Here is a 17,957-nt window from a genome sequence, read left to right on the forward strand (position 1 = left end):
TTGGAGTCTTGTGCAGGACCATTTCAGCTCTGTATATGGTGTGCTGCTCCGTCTTGAGTATTGTACAATGGCCCTTCTCTGCTTGTGCATTTCAGACACATCTTATGCTGCTGTTCTCGACTGACTGTAGACCGACAATCCATTTATTCTTCTGGTGTCAACTCAGCCACTAGCTGCGACATGGAGTGCTCTCTCACGCTCTCTCTCTCTCTTTGGAGTATGACTCCCTTCACAAGTTAAGCTTGTTAAGCTTGCTGTTTTTTTCCTCTTGAGTGGCGCAGCCCTAAGTTTGACCACGGCTCAGTTGACAGCTTTCTTATTTTGGGGGGGGGGGGGGGCATTTTTTGATATTCCTCTTGCCAGACTCTGCTGCCTTTTGGCCTCTTGCAAGCAGGGCATCTCTGCTTCAGGATTGACTTTATACCTGTAAAGCTCAGCTTGGTTTTCTCCTTTGCTGTTTAGTGCTGTTATTGACATTTTACATCTGTTCTGGTTAAACTTCTACCTGTTTTTTTTTTATTTTTTTGTGAACCAGGTGTGTCATGGATCTTGCTGATACCTCTGGCTGCCTCATCGGTAGCTGCCATTCTGTTCTGCGGGGATAGTTTTGATGTTTTTCTGAATTCTCAAGTGGTCAAGGTCCTCTTAATTTGTCTCTTGGTACTCGGCTGTAGCTCCATGTGTTAGGGTCTTTGACGGGCACTAGTATTCTCTTAAATGTTCTCTACTCCCATCTATTTCCCTTCTCAAGATTGGGCTTTTTCTTCAGCAGCCTATTTAATTGTGGTACCTGTATTGTGGTGACCTTCTGGCTTAGTGCCTTCTGCTTCTTGCAGTGCTTACATCAGTGCTTTGGCTCTCAGGTTGGGGCATCTTATTTGGACTTTGCTTATCGGTTCTATTCCTACAGCTTGAATTGTTTCCTCTTAGTCTGTTTGGTGGCCAGGATTCATGGAAGTCCTGCTTCTAGTGTGGAAAGGGGACCAACTTCTGCCTTTGGACAGAACTATATGTATTTTGGTACTCCTTTTAGCTTTAGGGGTTGCCCAGTTACTGCTTTGCTATATCCCATTGGTCTGGACAAGAAAGGAAAAATTATGTCTTAGATATTTTTCTTTCCTTTAGTCCTACCAGATCAGTCCAGACACTCGTCCGGTGCACTCTTTTTTTGCTTTCTTTCCATCCTGTAGTGTTACTACACTTGCTCACTTTTACTGGAGTTTTACTCTCATATTTCCGCTATGCTCACTTTAACGCTTCTCCAGCATCATCGCCTTGCCTGTAGTCCGCTACTATATGCACCTCCTTTACTTCATGGACTTTTGGCTGAATGAGACAGTTGAGCTTGAGTCTATACTGGCAGCTACTGTGGTCAGAGGCACCACTGCTTGGCTAGTTGAAATACTGAACATTCCAGGCTGTACCATCCCTTTAAAGGGGGAATAACAATAACTACTTTTCTCTATCTCCATCCACTGGTAGATGAGCACAACCCATTGATCTGGACTTGTCTGATAGGACTAAAGGAAAGAAAATTATCAGGCAAGACATAATTTTTCCATCTTAGCTCATCATTGTTATATCTCTTTGTGATCATTTTTAGTCTTCCCAAAAGGTGGCCTATGCCTTTTCAGAAGAGTAGCAATTCATGGACTGTTGATGGTTCATGCTGAGTCTTTGTGTATTATTTTCTCAGGGGTTATTTTATCCGGGCGAAGGCTGTGGATCACTGTATAAGACAGTTTCTATTACAGACACAGAACCATAGCAAGAGGCAGGTGAGTATCCTCAGATATGATATACAAAGTAGTTCTGTTTCTGTGCTTTTATTTTAGAGGAGAACAAAGTGCAACAGGTTTCTGTGCAAGCATAGAAAGAGGTGAAAGTTGCTGTCTGAAGGCACAGCAGACACTAGTAGGTCTGTGGATTCTATTTTAGGACTATAGGGCCCTTTACTAAAACTTAGCGTACGCTAACAGAATTCTAATGTGCACTAAATGCTAAGAAGCCCATAGGCGCACGGTAAGCTTTACTAAAAGGGCCCCTATGAGTTTTGTTTTAATTACAGCATTTCTAGCATGCCCATCATAATTTCAACCAAATGCAGTGCAATCCACTTAAGTGCAAAGGTCTGGAACCAAAGAAATACATGCAGTTAACTGGAGCATGCAGTTATCTGGAGCGTGCACTTAACCGTTGTGACCCAAAGAAGTTTGACATCTGATAAGCATATGTACAGTACTGTTTATTATACGTACAGTATACAATCTCCGTTAACTGACATTATACAATCTCCGTTAACTGACGTTATACAGTCTCCGTTAACTGACGTTAGGCTTACTTGAAGTAATCAGTCATAGTCCTCTGTACACACTTGTGTCTGTGAGATCCATAAGCTACGTCTGCCAGACGGTAAAAACTGTCATAGCACTGACATCCAGTGGCCTCCAGGTAGGCCCGCAGGGTGTTGAGACTCTCCAGCGCTCTTGAAAAAGTGACAGGAGGTTGTTGAATTTCGTCAGCATGTACCTCGCTGCTCATTTCATCATCTGTTTCATCATCAGCCGTTGCCTTCGTGTAGGCGCATATCTCGACATCAGTGCTGTTGTCAGCTGTTTGTAGATCGTAATCAACAGCTATTTAGTGATGAAACTCCTCTTCAGTAACACCGGCTGGGATGTCAATAGCCTGTTCATCTGATGCGTTTGCAACAGCTGCATCTGTTTCGTCCCTCTCCACATCCATAACAAAGCTTGCCCGCTTGTAGCAGTTCACAATGGTTGCCTGTATAACATGATTCCAGGCTTCATTCTGCATGTGTTCTAAAATGGCCGCTGAGTCACGGGCTAAAAAAACGTTAGCTCCAGTTACCATCACGGAGCTGACCCGTTGTCTGGCTGAATAATGGCCTGATTTTGCATAAACCGGCTTCATTGGGTACCGCAGTGGTCTGCCTTTCCCCTCAACACCTGTTTCGGACCGGAACTTCAAAGGGAGCAGTTTTCCGTCCTTGCTCGTTGTGTCGGCGGTCCGGCTGTACACTCGATTACATCGATGTTCCGGTACTGGGTGCAGGATTGCGAGGACCGGCTCCCCACGATGCGGGTCGCTAGCGCAACTACTGGTTGGCTCCTTCCCGATGTTTGTTTGACCCAGCTCTCCTTCAGCCTTTCTATCGGACTGCTCCAGTCCGAGATAGTCTACTGCGCTGCTTGTAGCTGGCTGTTGGGCGTTGAGGCCTACTTCACGATGGGGAGATCTTTTGTGCATTGCTGCATCTTGTGGGGGATTTGCTTCCTTTTGAGACGCCAGATGATGCGAGGGGCTGCTGCCCTTAATTCCGGTAGACTGCGACTCTCATACCTTGGTAGTGTTATTGCCGGACCCATTGGACCCGCTGGCATTATTCGCCTCCAGCTGCTGTCTTCTGCCTCCGGTGACCACCTCCACTTTCCAGGCTGCATGTTGCTTCTTCTGCACTTCGACTGCGCTCGCTGCGTCTCACTACAGTGCCTTGTTGGGAGCTGTTCCAGCCACTCAGATACATCTCAGCGTCTAGATTTCCACAGTCCATTTTAGACTCTTTTCCCTTCCCTTCCCTTCTTCCTCTGTTCCTTCTACCCTCTCTACTGTCATTGTATTGTTTCATCAGTTCATTATGTGTCGCTTTGAGGCCGCTTTCAGTGGTATAAAGTGGGGTATAAATGTTCTGCATAAATAAATATGTAGGGAATCCAACAGTGATAGATTATGAGCCAGTTCAACAGCACGTTTATCCTTGCCAGTCTGGTCATCCATAACGCTCATCAGACGACGTAGCACAAGAGCCCGATAATATTGTTTGAAATTGGCTATTATGCCCTGATCCATAGGTTGGATCAGAGAGGTAGTGTTTGGTGGCAGGAAGACCACCTTGATTTTAGACAGCCTGACATCATCACTGTGTGCAGCACAATTATCACAAAGCAACAAAATCTGACGCTTTTGTGCCCGCATTCTAGTGTCTAACTTCTTTAGCCACTGCTTCCAAATTTCCCCAGTCATTCATGAATTTGCATTAGCCTCGTATGACACAGGAAGTCGCTTAACATTCTTGAAGCAACGGGGCTGTTTGCTCTTTCCAATGATGAGTGATTTCAACTTCTCACTCCCGTCCATATTGCAGCAAAGGAGGATCGTCAATTGGTCCTTCGACGTTTTACTTCCTGTAGTTTCGGTTTGTTTGAATGCAAGTGTTCCATCAGGAATAGCTCGTCAGTAGAGACCTTTTTCGTCAGCATTGAAAATGTCACGAGGTGCAAACTCGTTCAAGATGGTAGGAAGAACTGAAACAACCTAATTTTCAGCACCAAAGTCATCAGCGTCTTGTTTTTCACCATGCTATTTCTTGAATTTATGTTGTTCCTCTCCTTCCATCTTTCCAACCATCCAACAGTGGCTTTGAATTCAGTTAGTCCAAGACTTTCAGCTAGCTGATTAGCTTTCTCCATAAGCAGTGGACCACTGACAGGAAACTGTCTGCTCCTGACTTGAGAAAACCACTGAAGAAGAGCATCTTCTACCTCTTCAGCTTTTCCTGCCCGTTTTCGTTTCCGTTGTGGATTTGTATTGTTTTGCCTGTCTTCCAGAAGCTGATCTTTCTGCTTCAAGATACGTGAAATTTGACTGGGATTGACATCATATTCTTTAGCAATAGATGCTTGACTTTGTTTTCTAATGTTTTTTAAGAACTTCTATTCGTTCAGCCAGTGTTAGTCTTACAGTTGCGCGACGAAGACTCCAGTGTACGCTCTAACAACATTCTTTCTCTTATTCTGCCTGTGACAGTTAACCAACGAGATTTCAAATTTACCGCCCCTTTGTCACGTGCCAATCGGCTTCCATATCGCATGCTTTCGCTTATGCGGAGTCTTTCCTGCAGAGGAGCGGTCTTAAACCATGCATATAAGCAAATCTTGCACTTGTCATTGGTGCGCTGAACCAGTTTGTCCCCATAGAAATTGATGGTGCCAAAAATGAGACTGAAGTACGGCATGCAGTTAAACAAAGCATGTGCTTATCCGACATGAACTTAAATGGAGTGCATTGTACAGTAGGTCCTTCAGTGCACAGATACCCAATTATTCTACCTGCCAGCCAAAAAAAAGACTGGCCTAACATCTAGCATCCACCCTGTATAGCATCTAAGAGAATGCCTGAATGAACAAGAAGACCTTCAGCTATCTTTCAAAGGTAGGTGTCAACCATCACCCTGATAGCCATAGATAAGTGGTTCCATTCCAGAGGGCTTGCAATTGAAAAAGATCAGCTTGTAGTATCTGCAAACTAAATTTTCCATATTGAAAGTAATTGGGTCCTGTTCAAGCATAGATATGAGGTGGTTTGAAAATTTTTAGGACCAAATTCAAATACTATGGAGCATCGTTTTGTAAGTCCCTTTGAATTAGCAATATAATCGAACTTAATTCTGTAAAGAATAGGCAGCCAGTGTAAGTCCCACAAAATCGGAGTGATAATATTGTGACTTAGGAATACCAGTTAGCAATTTGGTGGGTAATACTGTAAGACAGATGTAATAACCTTAATAGAAAAATGACTTAAATAGTTCGATTTAGGTGAAACCAAACTCTGTAACACAGTTCTAAAATCATCAAGAGCTAACATTGACTTAAGCTTTTAAAAAACCTAAATGAGCTATCGGAGATTGATTGGAGCTCAGAGAGACCCCAAGAATGGAAATCTGTGCAAAAATCTTAACATAAGCATCCTGATAACTTTAAAAGTGGTTGGTAAATTCAGAACTATAGAAGAACTCAAAAATAGTCTCTTATTCATTTATTTTTGAAATAAGTTGATTGGTATCCATCCATTCAGAAACAACAGAAAGACACTATTCCAGTCTAAGCAAAGCATCCATTACAGAACCGTCAAACCCTAAAAAGAACTGTATGCCATCTGCATAGATCTTTGTAAGGATTTTAGGAACTAGAGTGTACATAATCAGAAGTACCAAATACAAATTAAATAAAAGAGCAGATAGTGCAGAACCTTGTGGAATACCAACCTGCAAAGGAAAAATAGAAATCTAGTCTAAATCTTTCCTTAATGAATGATTCTAACTATGCACTGCATCATCAGTATTCAGCATATTGGAGACGGTCAAAAGTGGAAGCCATAGTTCTTCATCCTCTCCTTAAATATGGAATTATTAATCCATGAAGAATCACGCAGAGGCAAAGATAGAGTGAATAATATAGCCACTTGATCATACCATGATAAATGCTGAAAAGATACATTTCAGGGCAAAATATTATGAGGAGGAGTATTTTAATGGTTAGAGGAGCTTGTTTGAAATCACACTGCAGCTCCCTGTGATCTTGGGAAAGTCACTTAACCCTCCATTACTTCAGGTACATGCTTAGATTGTGAGCCTTCCAAGAACAGAAAAATAACCTACTGTCCCTTAATCTGTACTACTCTATAACTTTTGGGTTTATATAAGTACATAAGTATTGCCATGCTGGGAAAGACCAAAGGTCCATCAAGCCCAGCATCCTGTTTCCAACAGTGGCCAATCCAGGTCACAAGTACCTGGCAAGATCCCAAAAAAGTACAAAACATTTTATACTTTTTATCCCAGAAATAGTGGCTTTTCCCCAAGTCCATTTAATAATGATCTGTAGACTTTTCCTTTAGGAAGCCGTCCAAACCTTTTTTAAACTCCGCTAAGCTAACCACCTTTACCACATTCTCTGGCAAGGGATTCCAGAGTTTAATTACACATTGAGTGAAGAAAAGGCTTCTCTGATTTGTTTTAAATTTACTACATTGTAGCTTCATCGCACGCCCCCTAGTCCTAGTATTTTTGGAAAGCGTAAACAGACGCTTCACATCTACCCGTTCAACTCCACTCATTATTTTAAAGATCTCTATCATATCTCTCCTCAGCCACCTTTTCTCCAAGCTAAAGAGCCCTAACCGCTTTAGCCTTTCCTCATAGGGAAGTCATCCCATCCTCTTTATCATTTTCGTCGCCCTTCTCTGCACCTTTTCTAATTCCACTATATCTTTTTTGAGATGCGGCGACCAGAAGTGGTATATAAGAAATAAAAATAACAATAAAAAGTTTTACCCAGAAAGACCAGTTCCATAGCGTCCCACAGATCAATCCAGAGACAAATGGGTTATGTCCCTCTACCAGCAGGTGGAGATAGAACTTCAGAGGTTTACTATATGTGATCATGTGCAGCCATCTTAACCTCAGTATTCTCTCTATCTCAGTGGGTGGATGGACATCTCCTGTGCAGCTCTGGTTTGGTCTTTACTCCTAACCAGTTCCCCCAGGTTTAGTTGAGCTGGGGAATTGGCATGGCTTGGCCGGCCAGTTGGGTTTCATCTGGTGGAGCCAGTCCCCTCCCCTCCTGGTGCCCACCTCTATGGGCTTCTTGTGGGCCTCTGTCTTTCCTGGGCTTAGGGCTCTGGTTCCTCCTGCCTCTTAAAAAAAAACCAAAAAAAAAAAACACTTTTTGGTGAGTTTTTCTCTGTGTGATCTGCTGCAACTGCAAGTATGCTGCTATTTGCTGCTTTCTGTGAGGTTGGTAGGCTCAATTACCTATCTGCTGGACCTCTCAGGTATTTTGATATGTGCCTTCCGGTATGAGATGTTCGGCGCTGTTTGCTAGCCTCTGTCCGCATTCCGTCAGATTCGCTGTTTGTACGGCGGCTGCTGCAGTGCGGAGGGCCTTCCAGTGTTAGAGTGGGCCTGTTGGCGGTGGAGTCTGTTTTGGCGGGCTCTGCGCCTTTCGTCCGCTCTGTCCGCCATCTTCAATTGCTCCCGTTGCAGAGCATGAGGCTATCTGCGTTGGCGCTGGGTTGCAGTCGGGCTTGTTCAGTGCCCTGCCCGCAGCAGTGTTCAGGAAGTGAGTGGCGGGAGCCTTTCTGTTTTGGCATCAGGGTGCCGTTGCAGTCTGCTATCCGGTTTGGATTATTTGCAGGGGGGATTGTTTTTTGGTTTTCCTCTCTGCTCCGGCGCTGTTTTTTTCCAGGGGCTAGATGCTGCAGGCCTTTTGTTTGCCCAGGCCACTGTGCTGAGTTTTTCGGCTTTCTTTTCTGTTGAGCACCTCCAGTTTAATTTAAAAAAAAAAAAAATGTTTTTAGTCGTCTTATTTTTCCTGATTTCGTTCTGGTTGGTGTTCTCGCAGGAGTAGTGGCGCTGGGCTCAGGGACACTCTCCATTTGGGTCTCCCAGCGCTTCGCCTGGATGACTGGGACTTCAGATACTCGGACTGTTGGGTCATTGGTCTGTCTCTAGCCTTTGGGTCAATCTCGGGTTCTGGCAATTGGCATCCTTTTGTTGCTGAGTGTTGAAGCTAGCTCAGGCTCCGTTCTGGTGTTTTGCGCTACCTCTGGTCAGCTAGCCTTTCCCAGTCTAGAGACATCAGGGCTTCCGCTGTCTTCGCAGACAGGATCTTGGGCTCTCTCTGCAACTTGGTATTTCTCTGCTTCTGTTCTCCAGGCCTTGCTCTGTCATGAGGCGGGACTTATCTCTGGACCTAAAGCCTTGCTCCCCTTCGCTGAACCCTGCTCTACCCCTGTGCTGCTCCGTCTTTGTGCGTCGAGCCTTCCTCTGAGCGTCAAGGCTTGCTCTCCCTCTGAGCGTCAATACTTGCTCCACCTTTGGGTGTCGATACTGGCTCCGCCTCTGCACCTCGTGCAACAGTCCTTGATCCTTCTCTGTCTCGGTGCGGCCTCCTTTGTCCTGTCTTCTGGCGTCGAGCCTCGATATGCCTTGCCATGTTGCTGAGTATCAAGCTTTATCGGGCTTTGCTTTTCCAACCTGGTCAAGACTTGATTAGTCTCTGGGTATGAAGCCTTGTCAAGCATTGCTCTGTCTCTGGGTATGAAGCCTTGTCAAGCATTGCTCTGTCTCTGGGTATGAAGCCTTGTCAAGCATTACTCTCCCTCTGGGTATGAAGCCTTGTCAAGCATTGCTCTGTCTCTGGGTATGAAGCCTTGTCAAGCATTGCTCTGTCTCTGGGTATAAAGCCTTGTCAAGCATTGCTCCGTCTCTAGACGTCGAGCATTGTCGGGCCTTACCGAGCCTTGCTCCGTTCCTCTCGAGCCTCGTTCTGTCTTGGGACGTCGAGCCTTATCAAGCTTTGCTCCGTCTCTGGGCATTGAGCTTTGCTCCGTCTCTGAACGTCGAGCGTTGCTGTGTCTCTGGCCGTCGGGCCTGGGTCCGTCCACCTCTGGCCGTCGGGCCTGGGTCCGTCCACCTCTGGCCGTCGGGCCTGGGTCCGTCCACCTCTGGCCGTCGGGCCTGGGTCCGTCCACCTCTGGCCGTCGGGCCTGGCTCTGTCCACCTCTGGCCGTCGGGCCTGGCTCCGTCCACCTCTGGCCGTCGGGCCTAGCTCCATCCGCCTCTGGCCGTCGGGCCTGGCTCCATGTTTGGGTTTGAGTGTTGCTCCATTTCTAGAACTCGAGCCTTGATCCGTCTCTGGACTTCGAGATTTCTCGAGCCTTGTCCCATCTCTGCATGTCAAGACTTGGCAAGTCTTGCTCTGTCTCTGGGTGTCGACCCTTATCGAGCATGGCTTCGCCTCTGGACGTTGGCCTTTGAGCCTTATGCCATCTCTGGGCTTCAAGTCTTGTTCTCTTTTGAGACCTGGCGGCCAAGATGGGTGCAGGCCGTTGACCAGAGCTCCATTGGGGTCAATGGAGTTTGCACTAGCACAAGATGCCGGTCTCTTTACAGTTATCGGCTGTTGGTCGGTTGTGGGAGGTCCGAGCTTTCTCTGCCTATGGGCGGAGTTCTGGTCTCTTCTGGTGTAAGGGCTGTGCTCCTAACTGGGAGGTCAGCCCGGGCTCTGTCTCTGCTTGGGGGGACCTGGTCTGGACTGGAGGATGTGGAATTCTGCAGGTTCTCTCCCACTTGGGAGGGTAGGTGTCGTTCCTATTTCTTAGGGTTGAGTGGCTCTATTGCTCTCCGTGGATCTTATCCTCGGGAATCCTCTGTCTTAAGTCTTGCTCCAATTTTGCCATTTTAGGCCTTTTTAGTTCTGGCCACTTAGTCTTGTGGCACTTCTGCGGTCCCACCCAACTCGGGAACTGCTTTGGAACATCCCACTCGTCTCTGGATTGATCTGTGGGACGCTATGGAATGTAAAATTATGCCTTACCTGATAATTTTCTTTCCATTAGTCCCAGCAGATCAATCCAGAGGCCCACCCTTTGTTGATATTGGCAGAATCTTTTCCCGCTTGTCTCTGCTTCAGTTCATTTAGGTTGCTACGTTTGGTTTGTAAAAAAAAAAATACACTCATTGGGCTAAGAGGCAGGAGAGGGCTTACAGTTTGGATTTCTTCTCTCATATTCCACTGCTTTGGTATTGACAATACTGAGGTTAAGATGGCTGCACATGTCCACATATAGTAAACTTCTGAAGTTCTCTCTGTCTCCACCTGCTGGTAGAGGGACATAACCCACTCGTCTCAATCTGTTGGGACTAAAGGAAAGAAAATTATCAGGTAAGGCATAATTTTACCTTCTAACATATTATTGGCCTCATGAGTTGAGAAAGAGATCTTCCATGAGAAATTCAAGGCAGCTAATGCATTTAACAATATATGCCCGCAATTCAGAAAAAGCATTAATGTTGAATTGAAAGGTATGTTTAAAATCTCTCAGAATACATAAATTATCCATTGAAACAGGCAACAAAGTCACGGGTTCTAAAAATGAAATACATTCAGATCCCAAATATCTACGCAGTAAACCAGACATAACAAAATTCTTGAGCATGTCAATAACAATACATCACAGACCTTATCAAAATGCACAAATTCTCTTTTAATATTATTCTGGTGAATAGTCATAACATTACCCACCCCCTTTCTTTTCAACCTCCTGACATTGCACTTCCTTCCCATGTAAAATTGTCTAGGGAGCACTGCTTCATTACAGGAACATCTGAATCAATAAACCAAGATTGTATGCACTTGGTAATAAATTAGTAACACTTCTGCAGATTCTCTCCTTAGGAGCTGGTTTTGATTCATTATATTTCCGCCTGAAGGCCAGTGGTTATCTGGACAAGACTGTTGTGTACGAGGTGGATTTCCCTGAAGTAATACGTCGTAAAACCTTGATGATTAAAGGCACAGAGAAGCTGGCAGAGCTCGTGGCCATCACCAAAGAAGCAAAATGCCTGGACAGTGGTAAAACAGTCATAGTAAATAGACATTGGTATTTGGGGAGTGGGGAGGGAGCTTACAGGTTTGACACTATTAATGAGAAAATTGTGGTGGTCATTTTAGAAAGTCTTTTCTAAAATCACAAAGCTGTGTGTGTGCGCCATCAATGCAAGAAAAAGGGGGGTCCTCACAATTTCCACAAAAAGTCAAGCAGAACCAACGAAGGTGAAAGTGAGGGGAGTTCCAAATAACCAAGGCAAACAAGGAGTAAGAGTGGCCTAGGGTTTTATTTGCCAAAATATGCTGACACAAAACCCTACATGGCCATGTTTCAGCACAATGCCTTCCTCGGGGGGTTGTAGCAGTTCAGATAAAATCAGCTTTGCAGAGTTTTTAAATGGGAAAAAACCATTAAAGCGCTGGAGCAATATGGGCTAAAATAGAAACGCAAAGTTAAATGATCTGTAAGGCATGGCAACCAGTTCTCTTAATTTGGCTCTTGACTGACTTTTGTAGAGACGACTGGTTGCCATGCCTTACAGATCATTTATCTTTGCGTTTCTATTTTAGCGCATATCTCTCTATATAAAAGGCAACACCAACGTTCTATGAAGCCTCCAGCCGGAAGTGTGAAGGGGGCGAGATATCCGGTTTCCCTATGAGTGTCTGCCCCGCCCTCTCTGTAACACAGTCAGTGAAGGAAAACAGCAGAGCATGAAATCAAATCGCTGGCTCTGTAACAGTGAAGGACTCAGAGGGGGGAGGGGAGTGAGGCCAGAGGGCAGGGACACACACACTCCCACATGCACACAGAAGAAAACATTGCTAGCCCCCGTTTCATTTGCATCAGAAACGGGGCTTTTTTACGAGTATATATATATACACACACACATATTTTGTCTTCTTACCTTAGATTTTTTTTTTTTAGTTCTTAATCAGACACATGATATAATTTATCCTCATCCGGTACTAATTTATGATTGATATGTTTGTTCTTGGGTTTTTACCATCTGATACTATCATATCTGCATGTGAGAAGCTCAGTTTCCTTAGCGTCAGCTGCAAATGAATCCAGAGATTTGTGGGTTGTGACCATCTATCAGCAGGTGGAGATAGAGAGTGCTGAACTGAACTGTCTAATAGGATGGAATTTTCCTTGGTCAGTCAGTAGTCTGTCTCTAGCAGGCGGTTGGACAGTCACAAGCTCTTGGTCTCATCTGATGGTACTCCTGTTCTGGGTCTCAGTTCAGTGGAATTTTGAGGTGTGTTTCTGAGCGGTGCTGGCTTTAGGGGGTATACCTGGTGATACCAGGTCCCCGTCCCCCCCCCCTTCTCCCCTTCCAGTCCTTTCTCGTATAAAAAAATTAAAATAAATTGAGGTGTCATTCTTTAAAGCCCATAGGGTTGGCTGCAGGAGAAGTACTGTTTTGGATTAGTATACAGGGCTTAGTAGTAAAGAGAGTTTGTGTGCTTCCAGCAGCACTGAGTTTAACGGGCAGGACTGCCGACGGCTGGCTCTCCTGGAGTGAGTGTATCTTTAAGTTTTCTTTCAACTTCTTGTTGGTCATGGTTTTAATTTTGTTTTCTGTGTGATAGCTGTCAAAAGTTGTTAGGCGCTGCTCCCACTGTGGGAAGCAGAGGGTAGTGTCTGGGTGTCTGTGCAGGCTCTCTAGTAGAGGAGGCCATGTAGGGGAGGCCTCGGTAGTTTCCCATGTGGGAGCGATGCGGCCTTATTCTCCTCATGGGGCTGAAAGTGATCTGGCAGCCATTTTAGTGCAGTGGGATTCGGAAATAGCGCTGCCAACAGCTTTTACCCCACACTGCTTTGGCGGTCCTTATGTCAGCTGCTCCAGGGGTGATGTCTTCTGATTCATCCCCCCCCCCCCCTCCCAAGTTAATTCTGCTGCTCCTTAATTCCTATGTGTTAAAGTAATCTGGTAAGGGAAATGGCAGTTCCTTTTTAACTCAGTATTTGGAGATTTCTGGCTGGCTCCCTGCCTCAGTCTCCCCTTATGGACCCTCCCAAAAGAGGAGATGTTTGCACTCCAGCTCAGCATTAGGATCTATTACTCCCCTGTCTCCCTCTCAATCTGAGAGAGTGATGTCAGAGCAGTTCCTTTCTGCACAGATGCAGGAGGAATTGGAGGAGGGGGAGCTTTTTAAAGAGGACTCTGTTGATCCCACTGCGGTGTAGGTGTTTCATAAGGAAGAGTTGCTTTCCTTTATACTTAAGGCTCTCCTGGATCATAATATTTCTTCTTCTGACCTTACTACACCTGCATCTGCTAATCCCAAAATGGCGAGCACTAGAAGACTGCCTAAGTTTTTTCCGGTGCATGAGGCTGTGCAGAAAATCACTGCTCAGTGAGCCATCCCAGATTCTACCCTTCGGGTGGCGCAGTCTATATTGCATCTTTAACCTGCTTCCACACCTGAGCTGGAAAAGCTACATTTGCCTGAAGTGGCTGCTGAAGTGGCATGCCTTAGCTGGCTGCAACAAATTTCTGATTCTTTCCAGGAGTCAGATTGTCAGCCTCCTCTTGAATTGCCGGATGTGGAGACGGGGCTGGCACATTTGGCGGAGTCTTTGTATGATTCGGGCGTCGGCCAAGCAAATGTCTTTGATGGTTGCAGCCCGTCATTTGCTGTGGCTGCGCCAGCGGGTGGCAGATACTGCTTCTAACAGAGGCTGGTTGAGCCTCTTTTTAGGGCCACCTGTTTGATGAGGACTTAGCGAAGTTGGTGAAAGATGTGAATGACTCAAAGATTCAACATCTTACTGAGGGCTAGTCTACACGTTCTTTCCAGTTGGGTCAAGCTCGCCCTCAGTTAATTCTCTATGTTGGATCGTGTTGCTACATTTTTATATTTTAGATGGACTGTTGTAATCGGTTTGTGTTTGCAGTTCTTGGTTTATCACCTTTCCCTTTGGGGAAGGAGAAACGTTATAATTCCTCAGCAATCCTCCAGACCATTCAAGACGCTTGGGTTATGCACTCCTACCAGCAGAGGGAGACTGAGAACACTAAAACTTCTTATACAAGTAGCCTGTGCAGACCTTCTACTAACCAGTATTTTCTCAGTCTCAGCAGAGGGTAGATGTGTGCAGCCTGTGCAGTGTACTCAGTCTGGTAGGCCCGTTTGGGGTTTCTAGGTTGGGTTGTAAATGTTAGAGAATCCACACTTGGATCTCTATTACAGGGTGTGAGTCCTAAGGGGCTTCTTATTCCCTGTGGGGTGTTACACCCGGGTGGCCGGGTCTCTCCCCCTGTGCTCTTCCTCTGGAGGACTGCTTGACCTCGGCTACAGACCTCGTTCTGTACCCTTGAGGCGTTTAGGCATCAGCAACGAGGTTTTAAAAAAAAAAAATGTTTTTAAAAGGCGGCTATTTTGGCCGTTCTTGTGGCAGTCCAGAGATAAAATGTCTTCAAGGGCGTTCTTGCCTTAGGCGGTTTTGCCTATTAGTCTGTCAGAGCACAAAGCAACTGTTTGTTTTTATTGTGTTCACGGCCATTATATCTAAGTCGGCGAGGTGTTGGTTTTGCGCAAAGCACGGCATTGAAATGAAAGGTGGGCAATGTAAATTTTGTGGGGAGCCTACGTTGTCAGCGCTCTTGCCCCCCGTGCTTTCCCCTGAGTCGGCGGAGGTGTTGGGCGGCGATTTGACTGCACATTCCGGGCTGGCAACGGCGGGGGCCGGTTTTGGCAGGAAACGCGGCCATTTTGGCTGCACGTCCCGTGTCAGCCTCGATGGAGCCGTTTTGGGCGGAAAGCGCGGCCCTTTTGGCCGCGCATTCCATACCGGCGCCAGGGGACCCGTGTGTGGCGGGAAGCGCGCCTGGTTTAGCCACGGATCACATGATGGACCTGCCGCCTCTGGAGCGAGGGGGATCCGTCGCAGAGACTGCGGGAAGTGTTGGGGCTTCAGCAGCGTCGGGGGGGGGGGGGGGGGGGTTTCTGGTTTCCCCCCTGAGTTTGTTTGGTCTCTGTATAATGCCTGGAGAGCTGGCCCCTCTCAGGCTGTTTGTTCCCCGGAGGCTGCTAGCTCAGTGGGAGTTAAGCGCCCGCGGGTGGATATTTCGGAGCCTATGGAGATACTTTCTCTGCTTGGGTCGGAGGTTTGGAGTGACCTAGGAGAGGAGGATCTCTTAGATGAGTCTGAGGATCAGGATGGGCTAAGACCTGGGGAAGATTCTTCAGTGGTTCGCATTTTTCATGAGGAGAAGTTGTTAGAGCTCATTGATCAGGTGATCTCTACTTTGATGTTTGCTCTGGCGGCCACTCCCTCTGCGGAGGGACCCCAGGTAAATCCCTTGGTTAAGGGGATTTGGAGAGCCGTTCCTTTCCCATGAATTCAGACATTAGAGACATGTTTTTTCAGGAATGGTCTGTGCCGGAGGCTGCTTGTAAGGTGTCTAGGGCTATGGTGCGGCTGTATCCCTTGCCTCCGGAAGATTTGGCCCTGCTGAAACCATCGACTGTGGATGCGGTGGTTACGGCGGTTACTAAGGCTACGGCCATTCCGGTGGATGGCGGTACAGCCTTACAGGATCCTCAGGATAGGAAGCTAGAGTCCTTTCTGAAGCGCAGCTTTGATTTGTCAGCTTTGGCCTTGCAAGCCTCTGTGTGGGGGGGGCTTGGTAGCCAGAGCTTGTTTCCGTTGGTCGGAGAAGCTCTTGGATAAGCCTGCGTTAGATAGGACTGGTTTGGTTCAAGTCCTGGCCAAATTGGAGATGGGGTCTTCGTTTTTGGCGGACACCCTTTATGATTTGCTAAGGGCTTTGGCTAAGAATATGGCTCTGGCGGTGACAGCTCGCAGGGCTCTTTGGCTTAGGGGCTGGGTGGCAGATGCGGCCTCTAAAGCAAAGTTGTGTTCTCTACCTTTCTAAAGTTCTATGTTGTTTGGAGAGGACTTGGATAAACTGATGAGTGGTCTTGGGGATACCAAGTTCTCACGGTTGCCGGAGTTACGGCCTAAGGCGGCTATTCGAGGTGGTTCGGCTAGAGTTCGGTTTGATGACGCGAGGCGGTACAGGCCGGGCAGATTTGTATCTCCTTCTAAAAGCTGTTTTTTTCCAGTGGACGCAGTCCTTTCGAGGGGGTCGTCGAGGAGGTCGGGACTCCTCCAGAGGTGCCGGAAATGGTAATAAGTCTTCCTTATGAAGGTGTGCGGGTCCAGCCTCTGGTGAAGGTTGGGGCGCGACTTCGTCTGTTTTATCAGGGGTGGACCCAAATTACTTAAGATCAGTGGGTGCTGGAGGTTGTTCGCGACGGTTATGCGCTCGAGTTCGAGCACCCGCTGCCGGATCTGTTTCTTCCCTCTCCTTGTCACTCTCGAGTCAAGTTAAACGCTATTCAAGAGACTCTGGGTCGCTTAATCCAGTTGGGAGCTGTGGTACCCGTTCCTCAGCACGAGCAGGGAATGGGTTGTTATTCCATTTACTTTGTGGTGCTGAAGAAGGAGGACCAGTTTCGACCCATTTTAGATCTCAAGAGGGTCAATGGGTCGCTCAAGGTGCCATCCTTCCGCATGGAGACTCTGCGCTCAGTCATAGTGGCTGTTCGTCAGGGAGAATTTCTCACGTCACTGGATCTCACAGAAGCGTATCTGCACGTGCCGATTCGAGAGGCGCATTAGCGTTTGCTTCGTTTTGCTGTTTTAGGGAGGCACTTTCAGTTCTGTGCTGTGCCTTTTGGTCTGGCAACGGCTCCACGCACCTTCTCCAAGATAATGGTGGTGGTAGCAGCGGCTTTGCGGAGGCAGGGAATTCTGGTGCATCCATATCTGGGCAACTGGTTGATCCGGGCAAAGTCTCGGGCTAACAGTGTTGCGGCGACGGCTCAGGTGGTCGTGTTTCTGGAATCGCTCGGATGGGTAGTGAATGTAGTCAAAAGTCAGTTGATCCCATCTCAGAGTCTGGAGTACTTGGGAGTGCGGTTCGACACGGCAGTGGGTCGTGTTTTTCTGCCGGATTCTCGGATCGCCTCTCTTCAGCAGCAGGTCCGGCTGTTAATGTCTGTTCAGAGTCCGACGGTTCGAATGTACCTTCGGGTTCCGGGCCTCATGGCAGCGACAATAGAGGTAGTACCATGGGCCAGGGCGCATATGCGTCAGCTTCAGGCGGCTCTGTTGTCCCGGTGGTCTCCCCAGGTACACAGTTTGGAGTTGCGGTTGCCATTGAGGGGGGCTCCTCGGCGCAGTCTCCAGTGGTGGCTGTGCTCGGCCCATCTGAAAAAGGGCATGCCGTTGGAACCCCCTCAGTGGGTGATTCTGGTAACGGATGCCAGTCTGCTGGGCTGGGGAGCTCAGTGTCTCGGTCGGTCCGCACAGGGGCGGTGGTCGATGGAGGAAGCTCAGTGGTCTATCAACCGGTTGGAGACGAGGGCGATTCGGCTAGCTCTGTTGGCATTTCGCTCAAGTGTGATCGGAAAAGGCGGTAAGAGTCATGTCCGACAACACGACAGCGGTAGCGTATGTCAACCGGCAGGGTGGTACAAAGAGTCCGCGTTTGGCAATCGAGACGGCTCTGCTCTTGAGTTGGGCGGAAAGGCATCTAGTGCAGATTTCGGCGGCGCACATGGCCAGGGTGGACAACGTGAACGCGGATTTTCTAAGCAGACACATGTTGGACCCCGGAGAATGGTCTCTGCACCGGTCGGTGTTCGACCAGATAGTTCTAAAGTGGGGAATGCCAGTAGTGGATCTCATGGCGTCGGCACAGAATGCTCAGGTTCCTCGGTATTTCAGTCGGCGTCGGGATCTGC

General features: G+C 47.3%; 1 protein-coding gene across 3 annotated transcripts in view; it reads left to right on the forward strand.

Annotated features, from left to right (window-relative positions):
• LCMT2 (leucine carboxyl methyltransferase 2) overlaps positions 1-17,957 on the forward strand; it is a 101,778-nt gene that overhangs the window by 19,437 nt on the left and 64,384 nt on the right. Inside the window, exons 3-4 of one of the 3 annotated variants that reach the window (XM_030212738.1) lie at positions 1,697-1,778; positions 11,027-11,216. In XM_030212738.1, the coding sequence (XP_030068598.1) occupies positions 1,697-1,778; positions 11,027-11,216 (272 nt within the window). The remainder of the gene's footprint in view (positions 1-1,696; positions 1,779-11,026; positions 11,217-17,957) is intronic. The other 2 variants (XM_030212747.1, XM_030212754.1) reach the window with 2 other exon arrangements.

The sequence above is a fragment of the Microcaecilia unicolor genome, chromosome 1, assembly GCF_901765095.1.
Source record: "Microcaecilia unicolor chromosome 1, aMicUni1.1, whole genome shotgun sequence".
Taxonomy (NCBI): Eukaryota; Metazoa; Chordata; class Amphibia; order Gymnophiona; family Siphonopidae; genus Microcaecilia; species Microcaecilia unicolor.